At 53.8% G+C, this 27,732-nt stretch overlaps 2 protein-coding genes across 3 annotated transcripts; both read right to left on the bottom strand.

Annotated features, from left to right (window-relative positions):
* Positions 1 to 526: 526 nt before the first annotated feature.
* Positions 527 to 10,476, bottom strand: PTGES3 (prostaglandin E synthase 3). Its single transcript, XM_067313923.1, has 8 exons — positions 10,399 to 10,476; positions 4,568 to 4,681; positions 4,331 to 4,400; positions 3,567 to 3,665; positions 3,265 to 3,354; positions 2,699 to 2,761; positions 2,221 to 2,245; positions 527 to 1,681 (listed from the first exon to the last, which is right to left on the bottom strand). Coding segments are annotated over exons 1-8 (483 nt in total). The 5' UTR covers positions 10,401 to 10,476; the 3' UTR covers positions 527 to 1,661.
* Positions 10,477 to 12,627: 2,151 nt separating this feature from the next.
* On the bottom strand, positions 12,628 to 27,684 carry NACA (nascent polypeptide associated complex subunit alpha). Of its 2 annotated transcripts, XM_067314190.1 has the most exons (8): positions 27,593 to 27,684; positions 27,072 to 27,143; positions 15,627 to 15,712; positions 15,191 to 15,268; positions 14,523 to 14,669; positions 14,063 to 14,191; positions 13,170 to 13,292; positions 12,628 to 12,757 (listed from the first exon to the last, which is right to left on the bottom strand). In XM_067314190.1, the coding sequence occupies exons 2-8, from the start codon at positions 27,139 to 27,141 to the stop codon at positions 12,743 to 12,745; spliced, it is 648 nt and encodes a 215-aa protein (XP_067170291.1). In that variant the 5' UTR covers positions 27,142 to 27,143; positions 27,593 to 27,684; the 3' UTR covers positions 12,628 to 12,742. The 2 variants fall into 2 exon arrangements, with proteins under 2 accessions (XP_067170291.1, XP_067170290.1); XM_067314189.1 differs by lacking the exons at positions 27,072 to 27,143; positions 27,593 to 27,684 and adding an exon at positions 17,749 to 21,230.
* Between the last annotated feature and the right edge of the window lie 48 nt (positions 27,685 to 27,732).

The raw sequence follows: 27,732 nt of genomic DNA, 5'->3' as shown, positions 1-27,732 counted from the left end.
GCAGGGCGGAGCTTCCGTACACGTGACGCATCGCTCCCCCAGCCCATTGGGCGGCGGGCTGTCCGGCGCCGACCGAACTCGCGCTGTGAGTGGCTGGAACTGCCCAGCGCTCTGTGCTTGCCTCTTCGGGGTTGGGCGGAGGGCCTATCCATCGAAAAGAGCGCACGACGGAGGAGGCGCGGCGCAGAGGGGCGTGCCGCGACCGTGAGGCGTGATTGGCTGGGTGGTGGGGGGCGGGCTTCGGCGTGCCGGAAGTGGCGCGCACGTGGCGCCCTTGTCCTTGGAGCGGGCGCAGCGACTGCGGCCACGTGGCTGCAGGGGGGAACTGGGGCTGCCCCGGCCCGTGCCCCCGCCTGGGGATGGGGGCCAGCGCGGGCCAACCCTCTCCTTTCATCCCAAACCCTCCCGCCCCATCTGCGGGAGGTGGGAGCAGAGCAAGCCCAACACCCTAAACAAGACAACCTTGCTTTCCACCAGCTCGAGGAGCCCTTGAGAGCAAGTGCCCAGATGCAAAAGCCCAAAGATGTAGAGGAGGACAAAACATTGTTTTATTGGAGTCAAATCACAACACTTTTTCCAAACTGTTGTCAGTGTACCTACAATTTTAAATTACAGATCCACTTTTGAAGGTTTGCTGGGAACATTACAACTTGCCTCCTTCAAACAGATGAAGTAATCCCACGCTCGTATTCCAAATTAAAAAAAAAAATCCATTCCAGCAAATAAGAATACATGAACTTACAGTCAGACAGTTAAAAGGACAGCCATGGAGTCTTCAACAGTTTATTAGAAAGAATGTAGACATTAAAAAAATCCCCACCGCTCTGAACATAAATTGAGGTTTTTCAGCCTTGTTATAAGCTGGTCAAATAAACTAACAAAAATTCCAATAGTGTATAACGTTTTGTCACTCATTTCCATACCAACAGTGCAAATACAATTTGGTCTAAATGTACAGATTGACAAGCAACAATGTACAGCCACTCTCACCCCTGGACTAAGAGATGTAAAGCTTTAGAGTCAAACAATACCAAATGTACAGGCTTCACCCATTTAAGTTAGGGGTTCACTAGTTTTAGCTAGGATACGTCTGGAACACTAACTAGTGATTAAATATAAAGTGAAGTGAATTTTGTTTCCTTTTTATTAAAACATTAGTGGAACACACCTGAAGACACTGCAGAGGTATTACACACTACCTGTTAAATTTTGTAAGCCAATTAAAATGACATTGTTTCAGCCAGTTTTGTTTGAGGTATAAACTTGAAATTTCAGATTTACCTGCAGGCCACACAGAGGGGAAAACGCTAATTTACCACTTCATGTAAATTCAGAATTCTCCCATTGTAATTACATCTGCTACGAGGCAAGGAGGCTCTGTAAACTTTTTATTGCAACTGTTCTGTATCGATTGCCTACACCTCAATTGGTTTTTGGAAGTCTGGAAAATGGTTCATGCATAACATTATTGCCTCTTGTGGCTTAAGACTGCCCCGTACAATGGTACACACCAACCATCAGTGAAGCCATTTAAAATGGACTGAAAATGGGTTAAAGGATGCAATATCTCCCTTTAGGGCTATCAACTCAGGAATTCTTATCTCAATTATGAAATGTTGTGATGAAGTTCTTTCCCCAAACCCTGAAGACGACAGTTTTCCTTACTCCAGATCTGGCATTTCTAGGGAGGAAAAATAAGAGCATTAGCTGATTTTTTGCTTTTAGCTACCAAGAGCCCTATTATATCATAAGCAACATAGTCAAGGACCATATCTTCTGGCTTAAGAAGTGAATAGGACAGTGGCAAGGCTAAAGACTTTAAACTGTTTGCACTCTGGAGCACAGAACTAGTTCTTGGCAAAAAAGGTCTTTATGCAGTCACTGCTCAAAACGCAAGGAGTTTTCGAACAGGGCCAGTGTTGAATACACTGTTGCTCCATGTAAGTGACTGCTGCTGTTAAAGCCAGAGCCTAATCAGGACTACAGCAGCCTGGGAAGGTCAAAAGTGGCATTTTAAGCTTGCATAGAAAGGCTTTCACTAGATGATGTTGTCTCACACTACTGAACCAAGGTACTTGCATTAGCCCACACAAAGCACTCAGCTGGAATCTAGTCAGACTGACAAGACAGTACATCTGCTGGCTCTCTTCAAGGCTTTCATTCAACAAGTGCTCAGATGGCTGCCCAAATGTGTAGAACTAAACAAAAACACCAACTTACTTTCATCATCACTGTCTGGTGAGTCCTGGAAAGAAGAAGAAATAGTAACTGGAGCAGACTGGGCTTGAAGGTGCTTTTGCTCTTCTACCCCTAACCCAACAAACAAGTTGTTTCCATCAGAGGTAACATTTTGAGGAGCTACAAGTTCTTCAGGACACGCTTTAGTTAGACCTTACTAGTAAAAAAAAAAAAAATCTACAGACCCAGTAACAACAAAGAATCACTGCAGAAAGGTATACAACACCAACCTGTCTGGAATACTGTGCAAGCATTAATTCAGCTGCCCTCAGCATCACTGCTGGAGGGGAGAACAACGACTTTTGCAAGATTACATCATTTGTCCAGACAGAAGGTTCAGCGCTATTTTAAGCTTTTAGCAATGCTGAAGTGGGAATGCAAGTTTGACTTCAGCAAGCAGCAATGAATCCGCAGGGCATTAGCCCGCCCTATACATATTCACTGCAAACAAAGTACTTACATCATCTGCCCCATCTACTTCTGGCAAGTCTACATCTTCATCTCCGCCCATGTTGTTCATCATCTGTCCCAAAAAGATAATAGCCATGTTACAGAGGAAGCTATTGAAAGTATCTCCATTCTCTACATGAACTAATGAAACACTAAAGTCTAAAAATAGCTGACAACTTGGTTATAACCATCAGTTGTTTCTGCAAACCTTGCTACACCTATGCAGAGATTACAAAGTAAGCATGCAAAAAAAGACTTTAACTTCTTAGCAAAGCAAAGACTAGTGTAGAAGCCAGAGCTACTCAATGGAATGGAACATGCATTCATTTCATATTTGATCACAGGTACAAACTGGTAGTCTCACTACAGTGCCAACTCCCCACACAGCATGGGCTGGAGCAGCTGGGAGCCTGCTCTAGAGCAGAGGTGGTACTTCCCATCCTATGGGCATTTGCTTGTGAAGTTTCACAAAGAAGGGAGGGAAAAGCCCCAAAACCAAACTCTTCCTGGAGCTGCTAGCCACTGCTCGCCAGCAGACCGAGACCAAAAGGAAACCCAAACCTCCAAGTCCTATACCTCAGAAAAGCGATCAAAATTGGACATGTCTTCATCTGAATCATCTTCCCAGTCTTTCCAGTTGTTGAAATCCACACTGAGCCAGTTGAGCTGCACATCAACACAAAAATTTCTTTTTTAAGTGACAAGCACAGGATAAGCAGATACTACTAAGTAGAGGAAGGTTACTAAAAACTGCCATTTTGATCAGAAGCAAAACAAGTTACCCATTAACTACTACATAATTTAAGCATGATACAAAAGTTAAAAACCAGGGAGGCAGCAGGCACTACTACACTGGCCATAGGGGGACCCAAACCCACCTTTGCCCTCTCTTTTGTTAACCTTGGCCATGCCTGACCAGATTCTCCTTTTCGTAAACAACACAAGATAGATCTGTCTGTTCTTTTATGCTTTGACTCCTGAAAAAGAAAAGAGCAAATACCTGTTGGTGTAACGGACAATCATGAACATCAGGAACTGCTTGGCTTAAAGTAAATGAGTCTAATATATCACTTATTCCTTGTCCTCAAAAATAAGGTCCATGCTTTAAGCTACTTCTCCAGTACAATAGGCACATGTTCCTTTGACCCTAAGAGCGTGCTTGGGAAACTCGCTCAGATCCATAAAAGCATCTTTGGAAGGCTGTATGATGATCTAGAACTTGTCAGAATAATTCCCATCATGAACAGATCTTTACCAATCCCAGATCACCTGTATACTTTTAACTGGAACAATTCTGCACAACAAATTAGCAAAAACTGGAGCAGGTAAAGGGATACTGATTCTGCTTGGGATGGCCTGAACAAAACTCAGACAGGAATGTTTTTCTAACACTCCTTACTGTCTGCATGTGTGAGGACAATGAGATAACAAGAACAGGAAGTATAATCAAAACTGGAAACCTTAAAGATGTCACCCTTCAAGTAGCAACAACTACAGAAGATTCTTTTCTCTGCAGTATAAACAGTTTGCCTCAAGAGATTTGGATAGTGTTGATTATCAGAGAAGAGTAGAGCATTTTTGGTTCAGTACAAACTGGTATTCAGTACACAAGAAATAAGAGAAAAGTTCAAAGGATACTTACATTTGGATCAATATTATTAAAGAGGTCAATTTCATTTAAATGTTTAAAGTTATCACTTCCTCCAAGACAACTGTTAAGAGAAAAAATGTTATATTCATGTTTAGTCGGAAACATCTTATAGTATAAATATGCTTCAATAACAGATTTTGCTACTTTAAGAAACTGCACCTAATCAGCTTCAGTGCAGCTTTTAGATATCCCCGTGCCTTGAACTTTACAAATACCTAAGTTACTTACCTGAACGTAAGTTTGGATTTTTCAAAATTTACATTAACATCTTTACTGTCTTCAACACAAAATTCAATAAAGACATAGTCCCTTCGGTCGTACCACTTCGCAGAAGCAGGCTGCCTGTAAACAGACCATTTATAGAAATTCAAATTAAGATCCATACCTCTCATCAATACCAAGAGAATTTAAAGACACTGACCACCAAAAATCTCACTGTTCTGTGCTGCCAGTAAACATCAAGTTTGTTTTTCAGGAGAAATGTAAGGAAAGCTATGTGAACACTTTGATCTTTATTGCATTTAGGTAAGTTTATACAAAGACTCCTTCCTTTTCTTAAAGGTTGTATTACAAGCTTATGATTAACAATCCTTAAAAGGTGCTTAAGGCTGAAAGAGATGAGGGATAGAGATGCACTATATTGCGAGTTTTTGTTAATGTTCCTTGAAGAAGCTATCAAAAATTATGAAACTGAATTAAAAGCATTAGGGCAAGTTAAAATTATGATGAACTAATCATGACCAGCTACTACAGATAACTGAAATTTTGCCAGCACCTTTTAAACAGACATATAGGCAGACTTAATTACCTATTTTGAAGTTAGTCATCCAAAGAGCCCAAACCCCAAAGTATAACCACTAAAGAGCCCACTTTTGGGGGCATAGGTGCCACTAAGAAATGGACATTCAGTTCAACAATTCTGCTATGAAGAAGTTCCCAGCTGAAGCCAGCACAGCTACTTAAATTTGGAAGGGGGGGAGGGGGGAGAAAAAAAAACACCACTGTTCTGAACCCTTGCTACAACTTCGTATCTACGCTGACTTTAACTACCAGGATATTTGGTACCCTTCAGAGCACAGGTGAAACTTTTGGCTGTCCACAAACATCAAAACAAGCAACAGTTTGTCCAGAGTAGCACAAAATGATGCAAGTCCATAGCTGAACTCCTACATTCCAAAAGAAAGCAAACAGCTACCCAGCGTAAACTGCTGTTTGCTACGACAAAGACAACCATAGGCGCTTTTCATGCTTAGGTCATCTCTCAGAGGTGCAAGGTAAGATCAAAGATGGAATTTAATAGCCAACACCATTGCAGGAAATATCTTAAAGACCTATTTGTGAGTTAGGACTGAAGTTTAACATTCTAAACTGCACGGTCACTCTCCTCGGTATTTATTGCAAATATATGGACTACAAGAAGCCAAGCACAAGACGACACAGAAAAGCTAGTGTTTGTATTTGTACATGGCAGAGTAGCTTCCACTTCATGCTCCAAGGAGTGAGTGTTTGGACTCAGTATTTGACTCTAAACATTACAGCACAGTAACCTGACTAAAGAGGAATTAACATTAACTTTTTGGAATATTTGTCAAGGTGACCACTGCTAAACTTTCAGAGTAGATTCTGAATCACCTGCTCAGCAAAAGATTCAATTCTTGATATCAAACTTGCCTGCATAATGACTCACTTAAAGCTACTCAGCTGATGAGCGCTGCAGCCCAAGAAGTCTTTGAAGTCAGTACCACTCCACACAGAAATCCCACTTTCCCCTGCCCTGCTGCTTGTTTCTATTCTGCTCCCAGCTTAAACACCTGTGTATGTGCAGGATGAGCTGCATCAGGAAATAGCTTGGACCTGGATGAAACCCAGAACAGTTAGGTTTAGCCTCCGTCAGTGCTACAAATGCTTTGCAATTCAGCTACACAAGCTCTTGTGCCAGCTCAAGAAAAGGATGGTGCAGCGAGAAGTGGCCAGGTCTGCCTCTTCCAGTGCTAGCACCAGATAAAAGTTATACTGTTAATTGCGCTCCACATACTATTCTTGTGGACACCTGAGTTTAAAGCCTGCTACTCATCCTGATTGAAACGTATCTATATCTATCTATATAAAAAAACCACACAGCTACAGTGATTTAACTGCCAAAGGTGCACGGGCAGAACAAATGACAGACAAAAGGCCTTCAGTGAGAAGAGGAGACTCTGAAGTCCCCTTAACCCATTATATTATGCTATCACAAAAGAAATCCTCTCAATTGGCAATTCTGTCACCACTTCTAAAAAGATACAGCCTGTTTAGTCTTCATGGTTGCCTGTGTTTCATAGAAGACTAGTACTACTGCCTGGTCCGAGGTCTTTCTAGAACTACAAATGCAGCAAACATCTGAGCAGAGGTCAACAACAGCACATTGAACTTTTGAGAGCATCAAAACCAAGTGATTTCTGGATGCAGCCTTTACATTCAAAAGAGGCACTGTCCCACTGGGTGAAAACCTAACTCTTCCCTTATTAGTAGCACTTTTAGGAAATATTATGGCAGACATTTACTTATTCAGGTAAAGTTTGGAAATAACAGGGCAGTAATTTTCTCACTACAGTGTTTTTAATTCCTTATTGCACAGAAGCCTCCCTTTCTAGTAGGGAAATGAAAGGCTCTCAGAGGGGGGAAAAAAGAGGATGAGAAAAAGCCTACTGCGTTCCACTCTGGTCGTTCCATCTCTCTCCATGCCTTCTAATCCCAAATTGCTGCATTTGGATACCGCACAGCAGCCATTTCTCACACTGCTAGAAGACAAAAATCCCAATTGCTGGGAACTTGGTACATCAGTCACCACTCAAGCGCACTGTTATCAGAACAGAAATCTCAGTGTCCCTGCTAACGATGATGTACGGGCTTTTGCTGAATACTATTAACACTTAGCAAACATTTTCAATGTCAATGGAGATATCCCCAGCCTTCCCAGGGAGTTGTATGCATTCCTCAGTCATGTAGCTCCGGTTTGGCCGTGACCTCAGTATCTTTGCCAAGATCAGGCCTTTTGAGGAAGCACCATTTACAGCACTTCCAAAGATCTTAATGAACTGTCCTAGAGCTGAAGGAAACTTGCGTGCAGAAAGAAGTGACAGAGACCAAAGAAAGTGTACCAGAATCGCAATTCATGTTTATAATATTAAACATATGCTGCCTCCCTAAATATTTATTGCTACCCACCTTAAACATGCCTACTGTATCACATTAAAACTATGCAAAAGTCTTACAGAAACTAGTTGCTTCTAATTCTTTTTTAAATTTTTTTATTTTAAAATCTTCCATCCACTACCTCTCAAAGAGGGAATGGAAACCTTCCTTTTGGCCATCTCATGAGATGCTGGTAGTCAGGATTTCATTATTCAAAACAATAATGCAGGATACATTAGAACTACCATCAAAAGTTCTAGATGTGACTTTTAACGGTCTCATCTAATTTGTACTGCATGCCTACATTTTGAGACTCCTAGGAGACAAAAGGACACACAAAAGCCATGGTAAAACACGCACGTGCTCTGAGCACTTAAGAGGTATGGTTACCCTACACCCACACTAAACCATGATCTATTTTCTTATAGGTTGAGAAACACTGTCAGAACTTCTAAGCGTAGTCATTTGTTATATGGAGAGCCTAACATTTCCTCCTCCTCTCTCAACTAAAGTAATCCCAGGGGAACAGAATATATTAATTTAACATTGCTTCAGCCTTATGCCAACAGTGTCAACCTGAGCATGTGCTTGAGTTATGCCTCATCCAAGTCCTAAAGGGATTTAGATTCGTATGAAACAGAAGTTAATTTAAACACATTATATCCCATGTAGCAAAAAACTACTCCTCCAACAGCCTTAAGAGCAGGGTTTTCCAGCCTTGCACTACAGTCTGGGCCATGCAGGTCACCTGCATTTCCCATTCTGCAGAGATTCCTTTTTTCCAGCCTATGCTTGCTGCCACATGCACATTTTGGCAGCTTCCTGAACAGATACGGGCACTCTGCATCAGTTTTAAACTATCATTTCTAGTCATCGTTTTCAGAAGACAAAATGACAATAGTACGCCTGTTAAGTATGCAGCTTAGCCTGGGTAAATTCCAAGATGAAAATAGCAACACGTGGCAAGCATTAACACCTCTACTTATCAATAGCATTTTTATTAAAATATACTACATACTGCAAATGAAGACTCTGCTTTATCATGCAACTGAGAATTCTCATGAAATTAATTCTAGAAACCACATTACAGCAGTTTCCCTCTGATGGGAATCCCGCAAGCTTAACTTTACCCAGCGTGATTTCTCATGGACAATCACCGTGGCTCTGCAATGGGCTACCCAGAACTCTAGAGGCTGCAGCTACTTGGTGCAGACACCCTGGTTCCTCTGCTTAAAGAAAGCCACAGAGGCAGAGTTTCTTATATCCAGTACCTGCAAGCTGAGCCTCAAGTGTGACTGTTCACTACTTGGTGCGGTTCAAGGAGTTTCCACTTTTCACCACTAATCCAAACCTGCCCGCGTGCTTTCTTGTTCACTCCTTAGTTTGCAGCCTATTGGAAGTTTAGCTTTCTTTACTGGAAAGTATCCTAACAATTCTTACACCACTAGAGACCACAGCATTTGAGGACACTGCAAAAATCTGCAGAACAAGATCTCTCACCCCCAGGCACGATTATGAGAAAAGCCATTCAAGGTCTACATACAGCAACGAGAAGTCTGCTTTACATAATTAACCTTGATTTTTATTCATATACACCCAGAAAGGCAATATTTTTTAATACCTTTAGACTATAAAGCTAGACAATTCTAGGCCAGATGTAGTAATACTGTTGTTTCAGGATGATGCATTACATAGGCTTTAAACAAAATCCACTTTATTACGTTCTTCTCATTTTCAGTCACGTTAAGCTGAAGAAGCCCAAGAGTCAGAGTTTCAGGACAGCTGCAGAGAAATAAATGCCTTACTGGTGACAAGGGGGCAAAACCCAACTAGTCATGCAGGGATTTTTTTTATCGAGTGGCTGTTCACACATTTTCCTCACTACTTTAGAAAGCTCAGTGCTTACGACAATTAAAAAAGAAGTCTCAGAAAACCGTTACCATCTTTGGTCATTTAAGTCAATACATAGTTTTAGAGAAGTTCAAGTTTTCAACAAATAAAGCTCCCACAAACTTCAGCAGGTAGCACATCTTTTCCTTGAGGGCTAGATTTTGCTCTTAAGGGCCAGCATCACATGATCATTATGAATACACTGCAAAGTTTGGCTACTCTTTCATCTGTGTTCCTAGAGCACATTAATGCCAACTGTAACTACGTTATGAATAGCATACCCTGGTTTTGGGTCAGTGAAGCAGCCTCAACAGTTACAGTGAAACCTGCTAATTAGGCCTCCCCAGCCTGCCGCAAGCTTCTTGTAGTGTCAGAGCACTCGAGCACACAGGTCTCTGCAGAGCCACTGGATACACAGGAGGCCGCACGGGACGCGGGGGGAGAGGAAATCCGGCCGGTCGGCTCCTGCCCCTCGCTGACCCCCCACCGCCTGCAGCGGGCGGCTGGGCTGGACGCGCAGCGCCGCGGGGCACGGCTAACGCCCGGGCCGCCCGCACGGGGGGCCGCGGCGCCGGCTCCGCCCGCGCCGACCCGAAGGCGAAGTTCCCCGAGGGGTCCCGGGCGCCGCTGAGGCGCTCCCGCCGCGGGAAGCGGCGCTTACGGGCCGCGCTCGCGCCTCCGGGCGCTCCCGGGGCCCGGGGCCGCGCTGCGCGCAGCGGGGCCGCAGGCCCGGTCCGCCCCCCCCGGGCCGCGCGGCCCATTCATCGCCCGCGCCGCAGCCCCCCCCCCCCCCCCGCCACCCGGCCGGGAAAGCGGCAGCGGGGGAGCTCCGGCGCGGCCCGCCGGGCCCGTCCGAGCGCCGCAGCCCCCCGCGCCGCCGCCGCCGCCGCAAGGTCACCACGCGCCGCCACCACGGCGGAGCCGAGCGGGCCCGGCCGCCGCGGCAGAACCGAGCGCCCCGCCGCCGCCCCCCCCCCCCCGCCCCCCGGCCTCACATGGCGAACGGCGGCGGCTCCGCTGGCGCTCCTCGGGGCCCGGCTCCGGGCGGCGGCGGGACGGCGCGGGCGGGAAGGGCCGTTGCTCCGGCGAGGGCGCGGCGGCGGCGGCTCCTGGGGCTCGGCGCGGCCTCGCTCCCACAATGCCCCGCGCGCGCGCTCCGGCAACAGCGGCGCCCAGGCGCTGGTGACGCAGCAAAATACCCGCCGCGCCCGCCTCCCGCCGCCGCCGCCGCGCATGCGCACGCCCCGCGGGCGCCGCCGCCGCCGCCCGCGCCCCGCTCCCTCCTCCCTTCTAGCAGCTTCTCGGCGCGCAGGCGCGCTGCGGGCGGCCGCCCGGGGGGCGGGGCCGGCGTTGCCGGGGCGACGGGCGGCCTGCTCCGGGCCCGGCCGCGCTCCCGCCCGCCCCGTCGGGGCTTTGGCGCTTGCGTCCCCCCGATCCCCGGTGTGTGCGCGGGGGCGGCGGTTCCTGCAGCTCGCACGGCCACCGCGGCCCGCGAACCCGCAGCCGCCAGGGCCGTCTGCTGCGGGGCAGTGCTCGCGGCCTTTCCCCCGAGCTCCGGGCCGGGTCCACGGGGCGCCGGCCGAGGTGCCAAATCGCAGCCGAGGCCCTACGCGGCCCGGCAGAGGGGAGGTGAAACGCTACTCGACGAAAACTCGACCCCGCGCCACGGGGGGACGGCGGTCGCCGAGGCCTCGCTCCCCGTAGGCCTGTGTGCGGCCTCCGAGTTCGACCCCTGGAGCTCGAAGCGGCTTTGAAATCCCATCGCCGCTCCCTGGGCCAGCGGCTCTCCGGTCTCTCCATTAAAACTTCAGGGCTGCTCCGCAAGCCGCTCCTTCCATCGGTCTTCCTCAAGCTCGGCAGCAGCACCCGTCCCTCACGGCCCCGGTGCTGCTCTCTCCCTGAGGCTCCCCCAGAGCTGGAGCGCTGCCGGGGCAGCTGTGACCCAGCGAAGCATCGCGCAATATTCTCCCGTGTTCAGGCACCGGAGAACTGCACGAGAGGGTAATGAAGGGCTTCTAGCTAGAATCTCCCGCTTATTTCATCTGGGGCTTCGTGCTGGCTGCCCGTACAGCGATGTCGCTAATCAGCTTTAATGAGCTGTTCCAAGGCCCAGATTTTATTGCACAAGGGAGAAAGAAATTCTGCTAAATGGCAGAAAGATGCCTATTTTCACAGCTTCAGCCTCTGCATTTCATGAGACTTGGGGCTTTAGGTGGGTAAATGTCAGCTCACTTCCCACCCCTGTCGAGTGCTGAAAGACTCCCTCTGCACGCAAACAACTTTCTGGGTAAGCACAGCCTTCCCGGCAGGCCTGGGAAGCAGGAGAAAAGCAATCAAAACTCAGCCCCTTCTACCGCTCTGCCCTGCCGTGCCACTCAAATTCCAGCAAAGCAGCACTTCAGAAACGGTAGCACTTACTGCTTGTTGACGCTCGGCCCACCAGGGCCCGGCCTGGCTGATGCCATTGGGCAACACGCTGTGAACACGAACAACCGACAGCGTGGGCAGGCAATCACCTCTGCTGGGGTGGGCGACGCAGCAGGGCGGTCAGTAAGGAGCCACCGCCAGGGAAGGCAGTTTAGGGCAGCAGAGGAAAGAAACGGAAGCTGTCAGTGCCAAAGCAGCCAACTCCCATGACTTCTGGGCACCCCTAGCTGTTGCAAAGCTCTGGGTTCGAGAACCTGGATGAATCTTGGCCTTCTCTCAAATCAGGCCAGAAGGCATGACAAGATCACCTAATCCATCCCTGTCCCATGGCTGCAGTGAATCAAATAAGAACCCCATGTTCACTATTCTAAAAAGAATTTCCTGTTCTTTAAAACCATTGTGGTTTCCTGGGCTGAGACTCGCTGCGGGGAGCGTCACAGCTGGGCTCTCACAGAAGAGCACTGTCCGGGACACGCCCGGGTGACGTGACGCCCTTCAGCAGACATCTCACCTGTAGATTTGAGATCTCCTGTTAGCTTCGGAGGGAGACGGTCTGTGCTAAAATCAGTGTCCCAGGCACGCGCTGAAGTCGGAGGCCTTGGCTGGCCTCCCTGGGGCTCCCAGCCAGCCGACCTTTGGCGACAGGAAGGAAATGAGGGAATGAGCAGGTGTTCTTCCTCTACGGTGTGACAGAACAGAGTATCGGGCTTTGAGATCTTCCCAGGATGAAGGCTCCACCCTGGGGCCTCAGCTACCAGGGAGGGGAGGGCAGCAAAGCCAAAAAAGAGTGAAAAATCTTTCACCAACAATAAGCCACAACTTTTATTAGTTGATAGAAATAGTACAAATTTTAAATTCAGTTGCATTTTACTCTTCTCTGAAACACCAAAAAAGGCTCCTCCCTCCTGACGGCTACATCGTCAATTCCTGCAAAGAGAAAGAGCAGTTAGGAGCCAGCGTTGCCCACCGGCACAGAAGTCCGGCTCCAGACAAGTGCAGCACTCGTTAGGGAAGACGAGCCCCTGCGGCTTGTCTGCCCAGCAGGGTGTGCGACAGGTTGTTTCGCTTCCTGGCCTTCCAGTCGGAAGTAAGCCACTGCGCAGGGCGTGGAGGTACCTGATACCCCAAACAGACACTTGGGGTGCAGATGGAAGGAAACAAACTCCCTCCAGTTTGCACCACATGACCCCCAAATTCATTCCCTACTTCCTCCACCAGCAGAGAAACAAGCACCGCATGTCTCCCCCACAGGGAAGTTTAATTTCAAACCATTCTGTCTCTTCCCCAGGCTCAAGGCTCACTTGACTGGCTGGAGATGCCACTGCGGGCAGGCACTCACCATTATAGCATTTACAATGTCGTTACTGTTGTTCTTCAGGGCACGGACTGCCTTTGCTCGGGACACGTTCGCCTGGGACATGACCAGCTCAATATCTTTCACCTCAACGCCGGTTTCGTCAACCTAAGGAGACAGAGACCAGGATTGTCTCCAGCTGAACGCACGGCCTGTTCTGTGCCCAGCGAAGAAAAATGGGATTGTCTGGATTGGGGCAGCTCCAAGTCAAGCCAAAGGCAGAAGCTGGGATGCAAGACTGGGCACTATCTAGCCCTGCAGACAGTCTTCTGACAGCGACTGGGACCAGCTTCTCCAGGGGAAGGACCCTGCACTTCCCTTTTGTCATCAAGCCAAACATTCAGAAGAAGGAAAGAAAACTCTGTGTCATAACGCAAAGCTCTAGATGTGGCACAGAGTGGCAGGGAAGGGGGCTCAGGCAGAAAGAGGAGCTGATGCGGCAACCCTGTAAAAGCAAATGCAACAGGCAGGGGAGGAAGGGTCTTTGGGGAGCAAAACTATGATCCATGCAGCAAAAGCAGAGCACAGCAGCCTGGCAGGGAACTGCCCTGGTGGAGGGCAAATCCAGCTCCTGCTCTTCAGAGCTCTCTGGGGCACCTCCAGCCAGGGCACCTCTGCTCAGCCCACGGCCGAAGCAGTGGACGGGTCAAGCAGACAACTGACCACATGTAGGACACAGCCTGGGAACCCCCGGCCCGGCCAGGGCTGCCCGGCGGGCGGCGCGGGGAGGGAGAACCCCGCGGAGCAGCACGCTCCGCTTAGCATGAATGCGCATTAACACAATGAAGTCCTGCAGCTCAGGGGCCGGGTTTTGCATTTTGGTTCAGTTTCTGAACAAAGCGTCCCGCCCCGCTGCGGACAGTCTGAGGAAGGCATACCTCTTCTTCCTCGCTCTCCTCCTGCACGGTGGGGGTCTGTGTGTTTTCCTGGATGTTTGAGACAGCTTCTCCTTGCACTTTGAACTTTTCGGCAGCTGCCAGCTGGGCCTGCTGGGACAGGTCCTCGATCTGGGGGAGAGAAGAAGCACAAGTGAGGCCAGTGCTACGCAGAGTGGGATGTCAGCACGCAGGCTCAGACAGTCACAGCTGTGTTCCTCGCTCTGCTGCAGTGCCAGCACATTAAATAGCTCTGCTGCACAACCAAGCTGGGAAACCAGCCGTCAGCGAGGACTGGGGCCTGCCCACACCTCTCTAGGGGCAGGCACAGCAGCAGGGACCCAGCCAGCTGCAGCCACTGTTCGCAGGTGGCAAGGATGAACCCTGCTACCGCAGAGCTGCCACCCCGCTGCTGTGAATACAGATTAACATGGCTGCCAGGCACGATGTAGAGTCAGCGCACCTTCGCTTCGCCGAAGACGATGTAGGTGTCTGACGCCGGACTCTTGTATACGTCTGGCTTTGTGATGACAAAGAGGATGTTCTTAGATTTCCGAATGGTGACTCTGGTTACTCCTGTGACCTGGCGAAGGCCCAGTTTAGACATTGCCTAAAAAAAAAAGAGAAAAAAGAGTGAGAGAAAGAAAAGTTAGTGAGACAGCCCAGCCCAGCACAAGACGCGTACGCTCATCTGCTCTCTGGAGACCAGGGTCCAACAATTGATGCACTCATGTGAATGAAAATGTGCGTTTTACTGCTGCAGACAAGCATTCAAAGGCTTCTAGACTGACACTGCACTGAGTGCCTGGGAGGGAACTTTCTATTCCCAGCACTGGCACAGATCCGTAGCATGACCTCGAGCCACTCCAGGCACAAGGGTTTTTCCCGTGAAAGGGGGGCATCGCCTTGCCTGGGGGCCTGACCAAGGCAGAAAGTCACACCAGCCTTTCTCAGCTCCTGAAAGCCCTGCTGCTATAGGCAGGACGCGAGGAGGCGCAATCCTGAGCAGGGTTCATCGGATGAACTCCCAAGCACACAGAGATACTGTGCCACACTGAAGTAAAGCTCATCCCATCCATGGGCAGGTTGTTGGCTATACAGAGATTTGGTCCCTTTGCCGTCCCATCTTACCTTTCGTGCTTTCTTTTCACTCCGACTCTGTTTTGCTTTGCTAACAGGTTCTTCATCTATTTCAGCTGCTGCTGCAAGCTGCAAGGACAGAAAACAAGAGGCACCTTAGACAGCTCTGAGGAGGTGATGGACAGCATCTGAGGGGATCCTGCTTCTGCCACCGCTGGGCACTGGGAGCCCAAAGGGACCTGTTCTCTGACCAACAGGGAGGCAAAGAAAAATAGAGGCATGTCCTTTCCATGAGGGCTCTCCAAACAACATTCCCTGGCATGAGCTACCTGAGATGGGGGCTGCCTGAGGGACCCTCAGGTGATTCTGAGGAGGAAGAACATCTCCCTGCACACGCTATGTCCACCAAAACCCACTGCCGAGCTCGGGGAGTTGCACTCCTAAGGAGCGGGAGGTGAGCACGGCTGGCCTGTGCCCACTGCCCTACCTGTGCCTGCTGTGTCGTGGCCTGTGTAGAGTCTTGTTCTTCGAGTTCTGGTACAGATTCATCGCTGTCAGATTCTGTTCCGGACCCTATTGAAATGAACATGTCACTCTTTCCAGCTTAGGACCTTGCAAAGAGAGGCAGGTAAGTCCCCAGAACACAGCAAGATCAAAGAACCAAACTGCTTTGCCGTAACCTTTGTTGTGGGGGGGGTTTTGGTGCTGACAGAGTTAACTCAAGCAGGGCTTTGCAGGAACATATGAACACTCTCAAGGACCAACAAACTTTGTGAAACACACTGGAAAGCCCTAGAGAATAAATTCCATGCAATCACCAGCTTGTCAAATCACAGAAACTTAATTGTCAGTGTTCCCTCTATTTAAAAATACTAGCATTCCACCTGAAATGAATTTTGAGTCAGAATGCTTAAGCAATACCTGGCAGAAGGAGCTCTCCCTGCAATCCCAAACAACGAGCCAGCCCGTGGCACAAGAGCATTGCCTTTTCCAGGCACTCTCACCATGATGGAAGCTCCCCCACAGCAGCAAGGAGAGAACCTGGTGTTCAGGCCAGCGGGGGTGAGGCCTTGCGCCCGTCTGCACCCGCAGCTGACCTGCGCCAGGCTGGGCCGCACTCCTGTGGGGCTGTTGGAGCACTGCAGGTGCTCGGAGGCTCGCTCGGGAATGCCGGTGCTCGCTGGTGAGTCAGTGGAGTCCCCAAAAGGCAGCCCGAGCCAGAGCTGCTCCCTTTGCTGAAGGTAACATGCTGGCCAGCCTCGCAGCCCCAGCTCGGGCAACAAGCACGCACAGCATGGCAGCACCCCTTACGGCAGTGAGTCAGCACGAGCCCTGCACTGACAGAGGCTCCCGCGGAGGCCAAAGAATGACACTCCCTTAATTCTGCTCAAACCTGTTTAGACAGCAGCGAAACTGGGGATTGCAGGAGCTCAGACGTGCAGCATGGAAATGAGATCCAATTCACCTTGAGTTCTCGGGGCTGCTGCGCAGAGCCAAGCCTATCAGCGGCTTTAGTAAAGGGATGATTTGTAACTACCTTGAAAGCCCCTATCAGGAAAAAGCATCTTTGGATGCTCAAGTTGGCATCTGTGCCAGGGCCTGAAAGCCGCCACGAGCCCAGGACGGCTCAGAGGGCTGCCAGCTCCTGCGCCTCTCTGCTGCAGAGGCCGTGGCTGGCCTGGAAGCCGGCCCCCCCTGGAAGCCGGTATCTGACCACACAGGAGAGAAAGCAGCAGTCGGGGCTCTCTTCAGCTCTCAGAGCAGGCTGGCAGATGAACATGACGCCTTCTCTTGGGCAGCTATTACCTGAACGCAGTTCCATTTCCCTCTCTCAGCGCAGGCCTTTGTGCCCACGGACACGCTGAGCGAACACAGAGCCCTCAGCAAAGCTCTCTCTGCAGGCTGTTGGTGTGAGTCGGGGGGATCCCAACAGCTCACACAGGCAACATGTTTCTCCCAGAGTGCAGGGAGCCATTTCGACCCCAGCACTGCCCGCGCCTCCCCTTCTGCTGGCCGACTCCCGGGGAGCCAGCAGACACCGGGCCTCGGCAGAGCCGGTGCGTGTGCCGGCAGCTCCAAGTGACCACAGTGCACCTGAGAGTGCAGTGACACGTCCCCAACACAGCCGCGCAGGGAAGAGGGGAAGGGAACAGCTAAAACCACGGTGGATGCCAGACACATGCCAGGGGGTATATGCATGTGGCGGCACGGACCAGTTTCAGCATAAAACCAGTTCAGACAACGGTTGCAACACCCGTGCCACAAGCCACACCGTGCTCTGTGCCCGAGAACACACCGTTAGTGATGCCGAGTCGCCCCTGCTGGCGCTGGACCATGCAGTGAGCCCTGACCTGCCCGATCCCGTGACTGCAGGCCGGGAGGCGACCCCTCCCCGCTCCCCCACCTCCGAACTCGACAGCCGCTCAGGCGGGCTCGGCTCAGCCTGGCGTGGTTCAGGCCTGCCTGCACCGCGCGGCGTTTCTAAAGACAGCTCATCTAGACTGACACCCCAAGCGATGCAGGGGCAGGTGGAGCCCCTGCCTACGGGTTAGTATCCGGTGGGCAGCCAGTGACACTCCACGCACACAGCACACCGAGGAGGCAAATACCCTTGTCATTCTTCAGCACAGGCTGCTTAGCCGGAGGAGCTGGGGCCTCAGCGGGGGCCACAGCTGCTCTGGGTGAGAGGTCCACCAGGATGGGCTGCAAAGGCGGTTCAACAGCGGGCACCTCTGGGGGGATCAGAGGTGGCAGGTCGTCGTCGTCGACAGCAGCACAGACAGGGGCTGGGGCTTTCGGCGGAGGTTTGGATGGGGGGGTGCGCGGTGCCAGCTTGGGGAGCTTAGCAGAAGGAGGTTGCTTTTTATTGGGGGAAGTGGCAGGAAGCTTGGCAGCTGGTTTCTGAGGGGCAGGACTGACAGCAGGGGAGGCTGCAGGGGCAGCGGCCCCAGCTGATGGCTTAGGGAGGGCATCAGGAACCCCCAGGACCGGGCAAGCGGCAGAGACGGGTGCAGGTGGGGCAGCAGCACCTGGAGCTGGAGCCAATGTGCCAGGCACAGGGCTCACAGTAGCAGCAGGAGGGGCTGGAGCTGGGGCAGGGGCTGCTGGGGCAGCCACAGGGCTCATGGGAGGCGATTTGGCTGCTGGAGGGGCAGCAGGAGCTGGAGGGGCAGCAGGAGCTGCCAGTCCTGGTGAAAATGGGGTGGAAGGAGCAGATGGGGCAGTGACAGGGCTCATGGGAGGCGATTTGGCTGCTGGAGGGGCAGCAGGAGCTGGAGGGGCAGCAGGAGCTGCCAGTCCTGGTGAAAATGGGGTGGAAGGAGCAGATGGGGCAGTGACAGGGCTCATGGGAGGTGATTTGGCTGCTGGAGGGGCAGCAGGAGCTGGAGGGGCAGCAGGAGCTGCCAGTCCTGGTGAAAATGGGGTGGAAGGAGCAGATGGGGCAGTGACAGGGCTCATGGGAGGCGATTTGGCTGCTGGAGGGGCAGCAGGAGCTGGAGGGGCAGCAGGAGCTGCCAGTCCTGGTGAAGCTGGGGTGGAAGGAGGAGATGGGGCAGTGACAGGGCTCACAGGAGGCGATTTGGCTGCTGGAGGGGCAGCAGGAGCTGGAGGGGCAGCAGGAACTGCCAGGCCTGGTGAAGCTGGGGTGGAAGGAGGAGACGGGGCAGTGACAGGGCTCATGGGAGGCGATTTGGCTGCTGGAGGGGCAGCAGGAGCTGGTAGAGGAGCAGGAGCTGCCAGCCCTGGTGAAGATGGGGTAGAAGGAGGAGACGGGGCAGTCACAGGGCTCATGGGAGGCGATTCGGCTGCTGGAGGGGCAGCAGGAGCTGGTGGAGGAGCAGGAGCTGCCAGCCCTGGTGTGGCTGGTGTGGAAGGAGCAGATGGGGCAGTGACAGGGCTCACAGGAGGCAATTTGGCTGCTGGAGGGGCAGCAGGAGCTGGAGGGGCAGCAGGAGCTGCCAGTCCTGGTGAAAATGGGGTGGAAGGAGGAGATGGGGCAGTGACAGGGCTCATGGGAGGCGATTTGGCTGCTGGAGGGGCAGCAGGAGCTGGTGGAGGAGCAGGAGCTGCCAGCCCTGGTGAAGATGGGGTAGAAGGAGGAGACGGGGCAGTCACAGGGCTCACAGGAGGTGATTTGGTTGCTGGAGGGGCAGCAGGAGCTGGTGGAGGAGCAGGAGCTGCCAGCCCTGGTGTGGCTGGTGTGGAAGGAGGAGACGGGGCAGTGACAGGGCTCACAGGAGGTGATTTGGTTGCTGGAGGGGCAGCAGGAGCTGGTGGAGGAGCAGGAGCTGCCAGCCCTGGTGTGGCTGGTGTGGAAGGAGGAGACGGGGCAGTGACAGGGCTCACAGGAGGCGATTTGGCTGCTGGAGGGGCAGCAGGAGCTGGTGGAGGAGCAGGAGCTGCCAGCCCTGGTGAAAATGGGGTGGAAGGAGGAGACGGGGCAGTGACAGGGCTCACGGGAGGCGATTTGGCTGCTGGAGGGGCAGCAGGAGCTGCCAGCCCTGGTGAAGACGGGATGGAAGGAGGAGACGGGGCAGTGACAGGGCTCGCGGGAGGAGATTTGGCTGCTGGAGGGGCAGCAGGAGCTGGAGGGGCAGCAGGAGCTGCCAGACCTGGTGAAAATGGGGTGGAAGGAGCAGATGGGGCAGTGACAGGGCTCATGGGAGGCGATTTGGCTGCTGGAGGGGCAGCAGGAGCTGCCAGCCCTGGTGAAGATGGGGTAGAAGGAGGAGATGGGGCAGTGACAGGGCTCGCGGGAGGCGATTTGGCTGCTGGAGGGGCAGCAGGAGCTGCTGGAGGAGCAGGAGCTGCCAGTCCTGGTGAAAATGGGTTGGAAGGAGGAGATGGGGCAGTGACAGGGCTCACGGGAGGAGATTTGGCTGCTGGAGGGGCAGCAGGAGCTGGTGGAGGAGCAGGAGCTGCCAGCCCTGGTGAAGATGGGGTAGAAGGAGGAGACGGGGCAGTCACAGGGCTCATGGGAGGCGATTTGGCTGCTGGAGGGGCAGCAGGAGCTGGTGGAGGAGCAGGAGCTGCCAGCCCTGGTGTGGCTGGTGTGGAAGGAGGAGACGGGGCAGTGACAGGGCTCACGGGAGGTGATTTGGTTGCTGGAGGGGCAGCAGGAGCTGCCAGCCCTGGTGAAGCTGGGGTGAAAGGAGGAGATGGGGCAGTGACAGGGCTCACAGGAGGTGATTTGGCTGCTGGAGGGGCAGCAGGAGCTGGTGGAGGAGCAGGAGCTGCCAGACCTGGTGAAGCTGGGGTGGAAGGAGGAGACGGGGCAGTGACAGGGCTCACGGGAGGTGATTTGGCTGCTGGAGGGGCAGCAGGAGCTGCCAGCCCTGGTGAAGCTGGGGTGGAAGGAGGAGATGGGGCAGTGACAGGGCTCACAGGAGGTGGTTTGGTTGCTGGAGGGGCAGCAGGAGCTGCCAGCCCTGGTGAAGATGGGGTGGAAGGAGGAGACGGGGCAGTGACAGGGCTCGCGGGAGGAGATTTGGCTGCTGGAGGGGTGGCTGGAGCTGCCATTACTGGTGTGATAGGCAAGGAGGCAGCAGGGGCTGAGGGAGCAGATGGGGCAGCAGCCACAGGAGGTGCTGGCAGGGAGACAAGACTTGCCGGAGCTGGTTTCCCCGGGGCAGATGCGGCAGCTCTTGGAGAGGTTTTGGACAGTGCAGGAGCGACCGGAGCTGCCACAACAGCAGCAGCAGGCACTGCCTGAGGGTCTGGGCTCCCAGGAGGTCTCCTGGCCACAGGGGGAGGGACTGGGGCTCCCATGGCTGGTGCTGCGTCAGCAACAGGGGAAGCAGCTGGGGCTGCCAGGGGAGAGGCTGGGCCTGCAGGGGAGGCTTTGCCTGCCGGAGGGGTGACAGGAGCCGGTGGAGAAGCAGGACCTGCCAAAGCTGGTGCTGCGGGAGGAGAACCAGCAGCAGCAGGGGCTGCCAGGGGAGAGGCAGGGCCTGCAGGACAAATCCGGGCCACAGAAGGTGCTGGGCCCTGTGGGGCAGCAGCAGGGCTGCCAGGTGACATCCCAGCCGGCATCAAAGGGGCTGGGGGTGAGGAAGGGACCAGCACCACGGGGGAAGCCAGGAAGGCAGGTGGAGGGATGGCACCCGCCAGAGCTGGGCACTCGGGAGGAATGAGAGGGGGCAGGGGAGAGTCCGGGGTTGGGGCTTGGGGAGAGGCCGCGGCCAAAGCAGAAGCCAAAGGGAGAGAGGCAGGGCTCCCGGGAGGGGCTGGCGCTGCAGGGGCGCAAGCCGGAGCGATGGCGGCTGGTGCCATGAAAGGACAGAGAGGGGCCGCAACAGGGGGGGAGCCTGGGGTCTGAGGACAAGCCACGGCTGCAGGAAGAGCAGCTGAAGCTGGCAGGAAGACGGGACCTGCTCCCAGGGGAGATGCCGTTGCAGACGGCGCCACGAGGGGACAGGAAGGGGCCACCAGGAGAGTAGCCGGGGCAGCGCCTGGGCTGCTGGGAGATGCTGAGGAAGGAGCAGGGAGAGGCGCCTGGGCAGCAGCTCCAGCAGGGCTCAGAGGGGCAGCAAACGGAGCAGCTTTCACAGAAGTGAGAGCAGCTGGGGGAGAACCAGGGCTTAGGGGGGAAACAGCAGTGAGAGGGGGGGCGGTGAAGGGAGCTGGTGTCACCGGGGCAGGACCAGCAGCCGCAGCAGGAGACACTGGGGCTGGGAGTCCCAGAGCTGCTGAGGCAACTGGGGCAGCAGCAGGCCCTGGAGATCCTGGGGCTGCAAAACCGGTCAGGGACTGTGGAGCCAAGGCTGGAGGAGAGGAAGGGGAAGAAGTAACTGGGACCTGTGGGGCTGGGGCAGGGAGCTGTGGGGGAACAGAAAACACAGGCATCACTGCAGCTGGGACCACAGGGGGGGACAGGGGGGCAGGAGGGGCTGGTGCAGGGGCTGGGGGGCAGGCAGGGGCAGGCAGGGCCGTGGCAGGGGTGGGCTGCCCAGCCGAGGGAGCCAGGCCAGCAGGGCCTGCGGCAGCTGCAGGGCACGGAGAAGGAGTCAGAGCTGGGGAATGAGCAGCATGAAGAACAGCTAAAGGAGAGAAACAAAGTGAACTGATGAGAAAAAGAAACCAAGGGCAGGACAGGAGAAAGGTGAGAGTTATCGCAAAGGACACCCGCACCGAACGCAGCTGGTCCTCCGGCCCCATCCTGACCCGGAGCTCACCAGGCCACTGCACGTGGCACACTGGGGCGCTCTGCAAACACTCCCCACACCGCCAACTCCAGGACAGTGACAAGCGAGAGGCTTTTCACATGCACAGACACCCGGGCTCTCCTGGTCAAGCCCCCCCATGCACACAGGCCCTGAGGGCTCAAGGACTAAGAGCCACTGTCTTCCCATCACACAGGTGAAGCACTCTGCTCCAGCACACTCTCCAGCCCATAAACCTAGGGAAATAATCCTTGGCTCAGGGAAAGATCTGGAATGCAGACAGCTCTACCTACAGCAGTGTGCTGGAAATCAGCGGGGCAGTTGGCCTTGCACCTAGACTTCGTGCTCAGCTTCTAGAGCAGCAGATAAAAGCGTGCCTGACCTACCAGACCCAAAGCGCACTGTGATGTTCACTTGCCTCTAGAAATTAGAACCGATTTTACAGAGAACGTTGTGCCAGCATGCCTGCACATGAGCTGATGGGGTACAAGTGCCCTCTTAGAGGTAAAGAAACAGAACCAGTAATGCTGCCCCAAACTTCCCCCGTCTAGTGCAGCTCTGCTCAGACCCCCTGCGTACAAGGAGGCAGCATCTGAAGAGCCAGGAGGCCCCAGCAGGCCGGGCACAGCAGGACCCAATGGGGCAGGCGCGTGGAGACTTCGCTGTCAGCTCTGCGCACGGCACACCCTACTAAAGGGGCTGCATTAACCTTCCCTCGGGCACGGAGCCCTTGGGGCCCAGCCAAACTGCCAACACTGCTCCCAAAACCTGGGGAGTCGCACCCCAGGCTGGCAGGTGCAGCAAGGATGACGCATCACCACCCAAGAGCAGGAAGGAACTGTTATCAAATTTAACACATTTGAGTGCTTGACTGTTGCAGGAGCGCTCTCGCAGGCAGGCTCTAACTGAGAGAGCAGCCCCTTTCCCCTCATCCCTGGTGCGCCGCACATGCAGACCCTCCCGTGAGGCAGATGCTCCTCCGCTGATGAGGAAACCGAGGCACAGAGGAATGGCGTGACTCACCCGCGCTGAGCCAGCAGCAGCGCAGGGGCAGGACCCCGGCGTCCTGGCTCCCACACAGCGATCCACGCTCCCCCTTGCAAAGTGTTAGGGTTAATGTAACTGCAACCATCCAGAACAGCAAACTATTGTTAATGAGACACACGAGGTGTTACTGAGGAGGGATCCGGAATACCTGGTGCTTCGACAGGAGGTGCAGTACCAGGGGCTGCGGGAGGAAGGACAGCTGGAGCTGAACAAGTGAGAACAGATTATTAAGACAAGTCCTGCCAACTGGGATCGCTCACCATCTAGTTTCCTTGGCTCGCTCCCAGCTCAAGTCAGTGCTTTGAAAGCCCTGGCATTCGTAATATCAAAGACTAAACTCAGCAGCAGCACAACCAGAGGGAACTCACTCAGGGAAGAGGCACTGTGAGAGCCAAGGATGACAGCGCTGGTCTGACCAGTGTAACAGGCAACACTGCAGGTCAGGAGAGCAGAACCGGCAGAGCCACACATCCACCCTTCCGGTAACTTCAGCCCCAAGCTCTGCATTAACCCCAAACCCAGGAGGCAGCGCGTCCCAGCACGTCTGTCAAGAGAGCAGGATGGCAGGGACAGAAAGGGCCCTGGGGAACGGAGCCAGGCCTGCTGCCGAGGAGCAGCCACACCAACATCTGATGAGCTCAAATCACGATCCAGTTCAAAGATCCAGTCACGTAAGGAAGCAATAAATTTCCTCCCTACTTCAGTTCAGGGCACTGGCTCTCATTTGCTTTAGCTGCATCCAACAGGAAGGACACAAACACAGTGGCACAAAAGCCCCTTTACACAGGTCACCTGCCTACCCAAGACAGGGCAAACTGTCTGTCTGTCCACTGCTCCTTCTTGGTCTTTCCCAAATTAGGATTGGGGCTAGGCAGAGACTCAAGTCCTCACCTCTCTGCTGTCATTAATACATGTGTTAAAGAGAGCACCTCCCTCTGTAGATGAGATCGCTTTCTCTTCTCCAGGGACAGTAGCCCAAAACATGTTCCTAAGGCCTCATTTTTCCCAACCTATTCCAAAATATAGGATGGTGGGAAGAGACAGACACTGGACTAGAGCTGGGCAGCTAGTTAACGAGTGCTGGAAGTCAGTGTCTTGTGCTGAAGGCCAGTAAGGCCCAGCACACATCAGGACACTTCCTGCTCCAGAGAGGACATCTAGTGGCACTTCAAAAAGAAGCGATGCAACTTGGCCAAAAGTTGAGCTGGTCCCAAGCCTTTCACAAAACAAGCCAGAAAGACAAAAACGTTCTCTACTGAAACTCCTCCCCATCCCTGCCAGATCTCCCTGTTCCTTTTCCACTTGCACCACAGAGATCACCGTTTGAGACCATCCCTCAGATAAGTAAGATGTTTCCAAATCATTGCTTGTTCTCCAGAGACAACTCCACCACTCTGGCGGCCACCTCCACAGACCAAGGTGAGATGCAGGGCTCTCAAAAGGCACATATCATTTCTTAAGGGATGCTTAAATTAACGAGGCTGCAAAGCCTCTTAAGGCCAGGCTGCATACATGTGAACGGCTGAAGCCCTGGACTGCAGACTACAGCACTGAGCATTAAACACTTTCCACGGACCAACTAACCTCCAAGAAATAAGCTAAATGTCAAAGGAAACCATCTGAAGACTCCCACCCACAGCAAGACTGTTACCCTGCATCAGCACTCTCCAAGCGCCAGCTCCTTTTGTGCCCTGCCGGATCTCAGAACAGCCTGCTCAGCAGAGATGAGATAAATACAGCAACTCTTCAGACACACACACACACCCCTTCCATCTCCACCCTGTTAATGGAGACCTACCTGACGGCTCCTGAGCAGCCTCAGACTTTACAGCCCCAGCCTGCGAGCCCTCCCTGCCGCCGCAGCTCCTCTGGCCTCTTCACCTGCCAGCGTCACTCCTCGAGAGCCCCACTCGCTTCCCCAGGGTTTGGGGGAGCAGGTACTTTAATGCTGTTGCTGTTCAGTACACGCTACCCATGGCCAAGATATCCTGACCTTTAGGTACGCCATGAAGTTGTTAGAGACCCAAGAGAAGCCAAGAACTGAGAGGAGAAAAGGGGCAAGTTATCACCTAAGACCTAGAGAAAAACTGCCCTGGGAAAAGGCAAGGGATACAAGAGCACCGGAAAGGGACCGAACCTCAGGAATCCCAGCTACGCCTGAGCAGATCTTAAAAAGCAACAGCTGCCCCTCGTATCCAACAGTACAGTTGTCATACCAACAGCTGTCATTTAAATCTGCACCAGAAGGTACCAGGCCGCTTCCTCTTAATAAAACCTCTCTGGCAGCAGTATCTGATCATTCGAGAAGCCTCAACTTTCCCTGCAGTCCCCGGATCCAACTCGCACGCGCTCTGGACAGATCCCCCATTTACCCGTCATGCACCGTGCGGCTCCCCCATGCCTCAGGCCAGGTGACCAGGCCCAGTCACATATTCATGCAGTGTGTCCCTGAGCCTCGAGGCAGAAACGCAGCAAACAAGGGCAGACTATTTGTTCACTGGATCACAGCATCCAGGAAACCTTCAAAAGAGTTAAGAAGCACAATATACAGGGGGTGTGAGAACAGTTCAGAAATCCCCGTTCCCGTGCCCCTCCTCCCCCCGCACACAGCGGCACACGTACAAAAACGCACACTGCGAAATACAAGCAGGTTGCCCGGGTTGTTTTTTTAAGCTGCACTGACTCACAGCTCTAATCCTCCCCTCCCCAAGGACAGGGTGATGCGTTCTTAACAGCACATTCATCAGCTGTGTGTCAAGGCCAAGCACGATGGCTGGTGAGTGCCATACCCCGCTGTAACCTTCCGACTGGAGCCATGAAGCAGCCCATGTCTTCTTTGCTGGAATTTAGCCAAACCCTACCAAAGAGAACCTAGAAATCTAACCAATTTTAGAGTTTAAAGGGATTTTTGTTTCTACACATCCCTAATAATAATCCTAGTGATTTCATAACTATACTGTCCTCTTGATAAAAACTGTTACCCTCCCTCCAGCTGTTTTAAGACTCAAATCTGTTACGGGAATATTGATTACAGAATGGGATTCTAAACTGGTTACATACATTCCCCATTAAAGTACAAGCAAAAAGTAGAGGATGTAATACTTTTCCCAGTATTTTGGGAGATGAAAGCAGGCTACAAAAAACATGATTTAGGTGAGAACAGGTTCCTGTAAACATTGTGCAAGACCTTTTTAGCTAGGAAGCTGAAACACCTGGACAAAACCACATACAGATTTCTTTTGGATATAACAGAGAAAAAAATACTAAGACAGAGCAGAACGGCACCAAAGCTGTGAAGCAGACAACCAGCACGTCACTCAGCCAGAGGGACCGAGACTCATGAACAGATCTCACGCAGTGACCACAGCAGTCAGGATGGCACCCGACCGGCAGCAAGCTGGTGCTCTGCGGCTAGCGATGCCCAACGCGTACTCGCCCCAGAGCCTTGCAGCAGCCCCGGCCCGCGAGCAGGCTGCCGCCACTCTCGCTTCCACTCGGAGAGACCACGTAAACTCATCCATCCGGGCAGATGAAACCTGCTTACCCACCAATGTCCAAGTTTCCTCCTTAGAGGTTAATAAATCTTCCAAAGGATCCCACTGGTGAGGACAGGCTTGTTCTCCTCCCCGCCCCCCCACCAACCGGTTTCACCGATATCCCCCATTTCTCCTGGATGAGTTCAGGGCCCGCTCGGAAGCACGCGAGAAAGCCGCAGGGCTCACCGGTCTCAGCCTGAGGCTGTGGCAGTTCCTGCTCTGTGGCGGGGATGGTTTCTGTAGCTTCACCAGGCATTTCTGAGAGGAGAAAAACAAAAAACAGGACGCCCCAGCCCCGCCGTTAGCGCCGCACTGGCCCAGGGAGGCCGGGCCGGGCCGCTGCCTTTCCCCGAATCGCCCGCGAACCGGGGGCCCCGGAGAGACCGAGCTCCTCCCGGCCCCGGCCCGGCGGGAGGAAGAGAGCTCAACCCCCCGCGGACGCGGGCCCGCTCCCGGCCTGCGAACGGGGCTTCCCCCCGTCGCGGCCCGGGCTTCGCCGCCGTCCCCTCCCCGGGGCCGCGGCCCTGCCGCCCCAGCCCTGCCCTGCCCCGGCCCGGCGGCCCCAGAGCCCCATCGGCGGCGCCGGCCCGCGCGCGCCGCCGCCGCCCGTCCTCCCGCCCGCGCCCCCGCGATCGGCGGGCGGCCCCCACGGCGGCGCCGGGCCCGCGCGGCGGCGGATGGCGGCGGATGGCGGCGGCGGGACTCACTGTGCGGGGAACGGGGCCCAAGATGGCGGCGGAAAGAGAGCGAGCTGCTGGACGGCGCGACTTCCGGGAGGGCGAGCGCTTCCGGGGCAGGGGGCAGCGCCCGGCGCGCTCCGGCCCCGCCCGCCCCGGCGGCCTCGCTC

This window comes from Apteryx mantelli, chromosome 33 (genome assembly GCF_036417845.1).
Source record: "Apteryx mantelli isolate bAptMan1 chromosome 33, bAptMan1.hap1, whole genome shotgun sequence".
In the NCBI taxonomy this organism is placed as follows: domain Eukaryota; kingdom Metazoa; phylum Chordata; class Aves; order Apterygiformes; family Apterygidae; genus Apteryx; species Apteryx mantelli.
This window is presented reverse-complemented; position numbering and strand designations above follow the sequence as displayed.

Bases quoted from the DNA above. Each gene is read 5' to 3' on its own strand.
- NACA (XM_067314189.1), bottom strand. From the start codon at position 21,172: ATGCCGGCTGGGATGTCACCTGGCAGCCCTGCTGCTGCCCCACAGGGC. The intron at 14,670-15,190 runs GTAAGATGGGAC...TTTTTTTTTTAG, and splicing joins GTGAAAAGAAAGCACGAAAG to GCAATGTCTAAACTGGGCCT. The intron at 14,192-14,522 runs GTGCGCTGACTC...TCTCTCCCCCAG, and splicing joins TCGTCTTCGGCGAAGCGAAG to ATCGAGGACCTGTCCCAGCA.
- PTGES3 (XM_067313923.1), bottom strand. The intron at 3,666-4,330 runs GTAAGTATCCTT...TTTCTTTTTCAG, and splicing joins TTAATAATATTGATCCAAAT to GAGTCAAAGCATAAAAGAAC. The intron at 2,246-2,698 runs GTAAGTACTTTG...TCTTCTTTCCAG, and splicing joins AAGTAGATGGGGCAGATGAT to GACTCACCAGACAGTGATGA.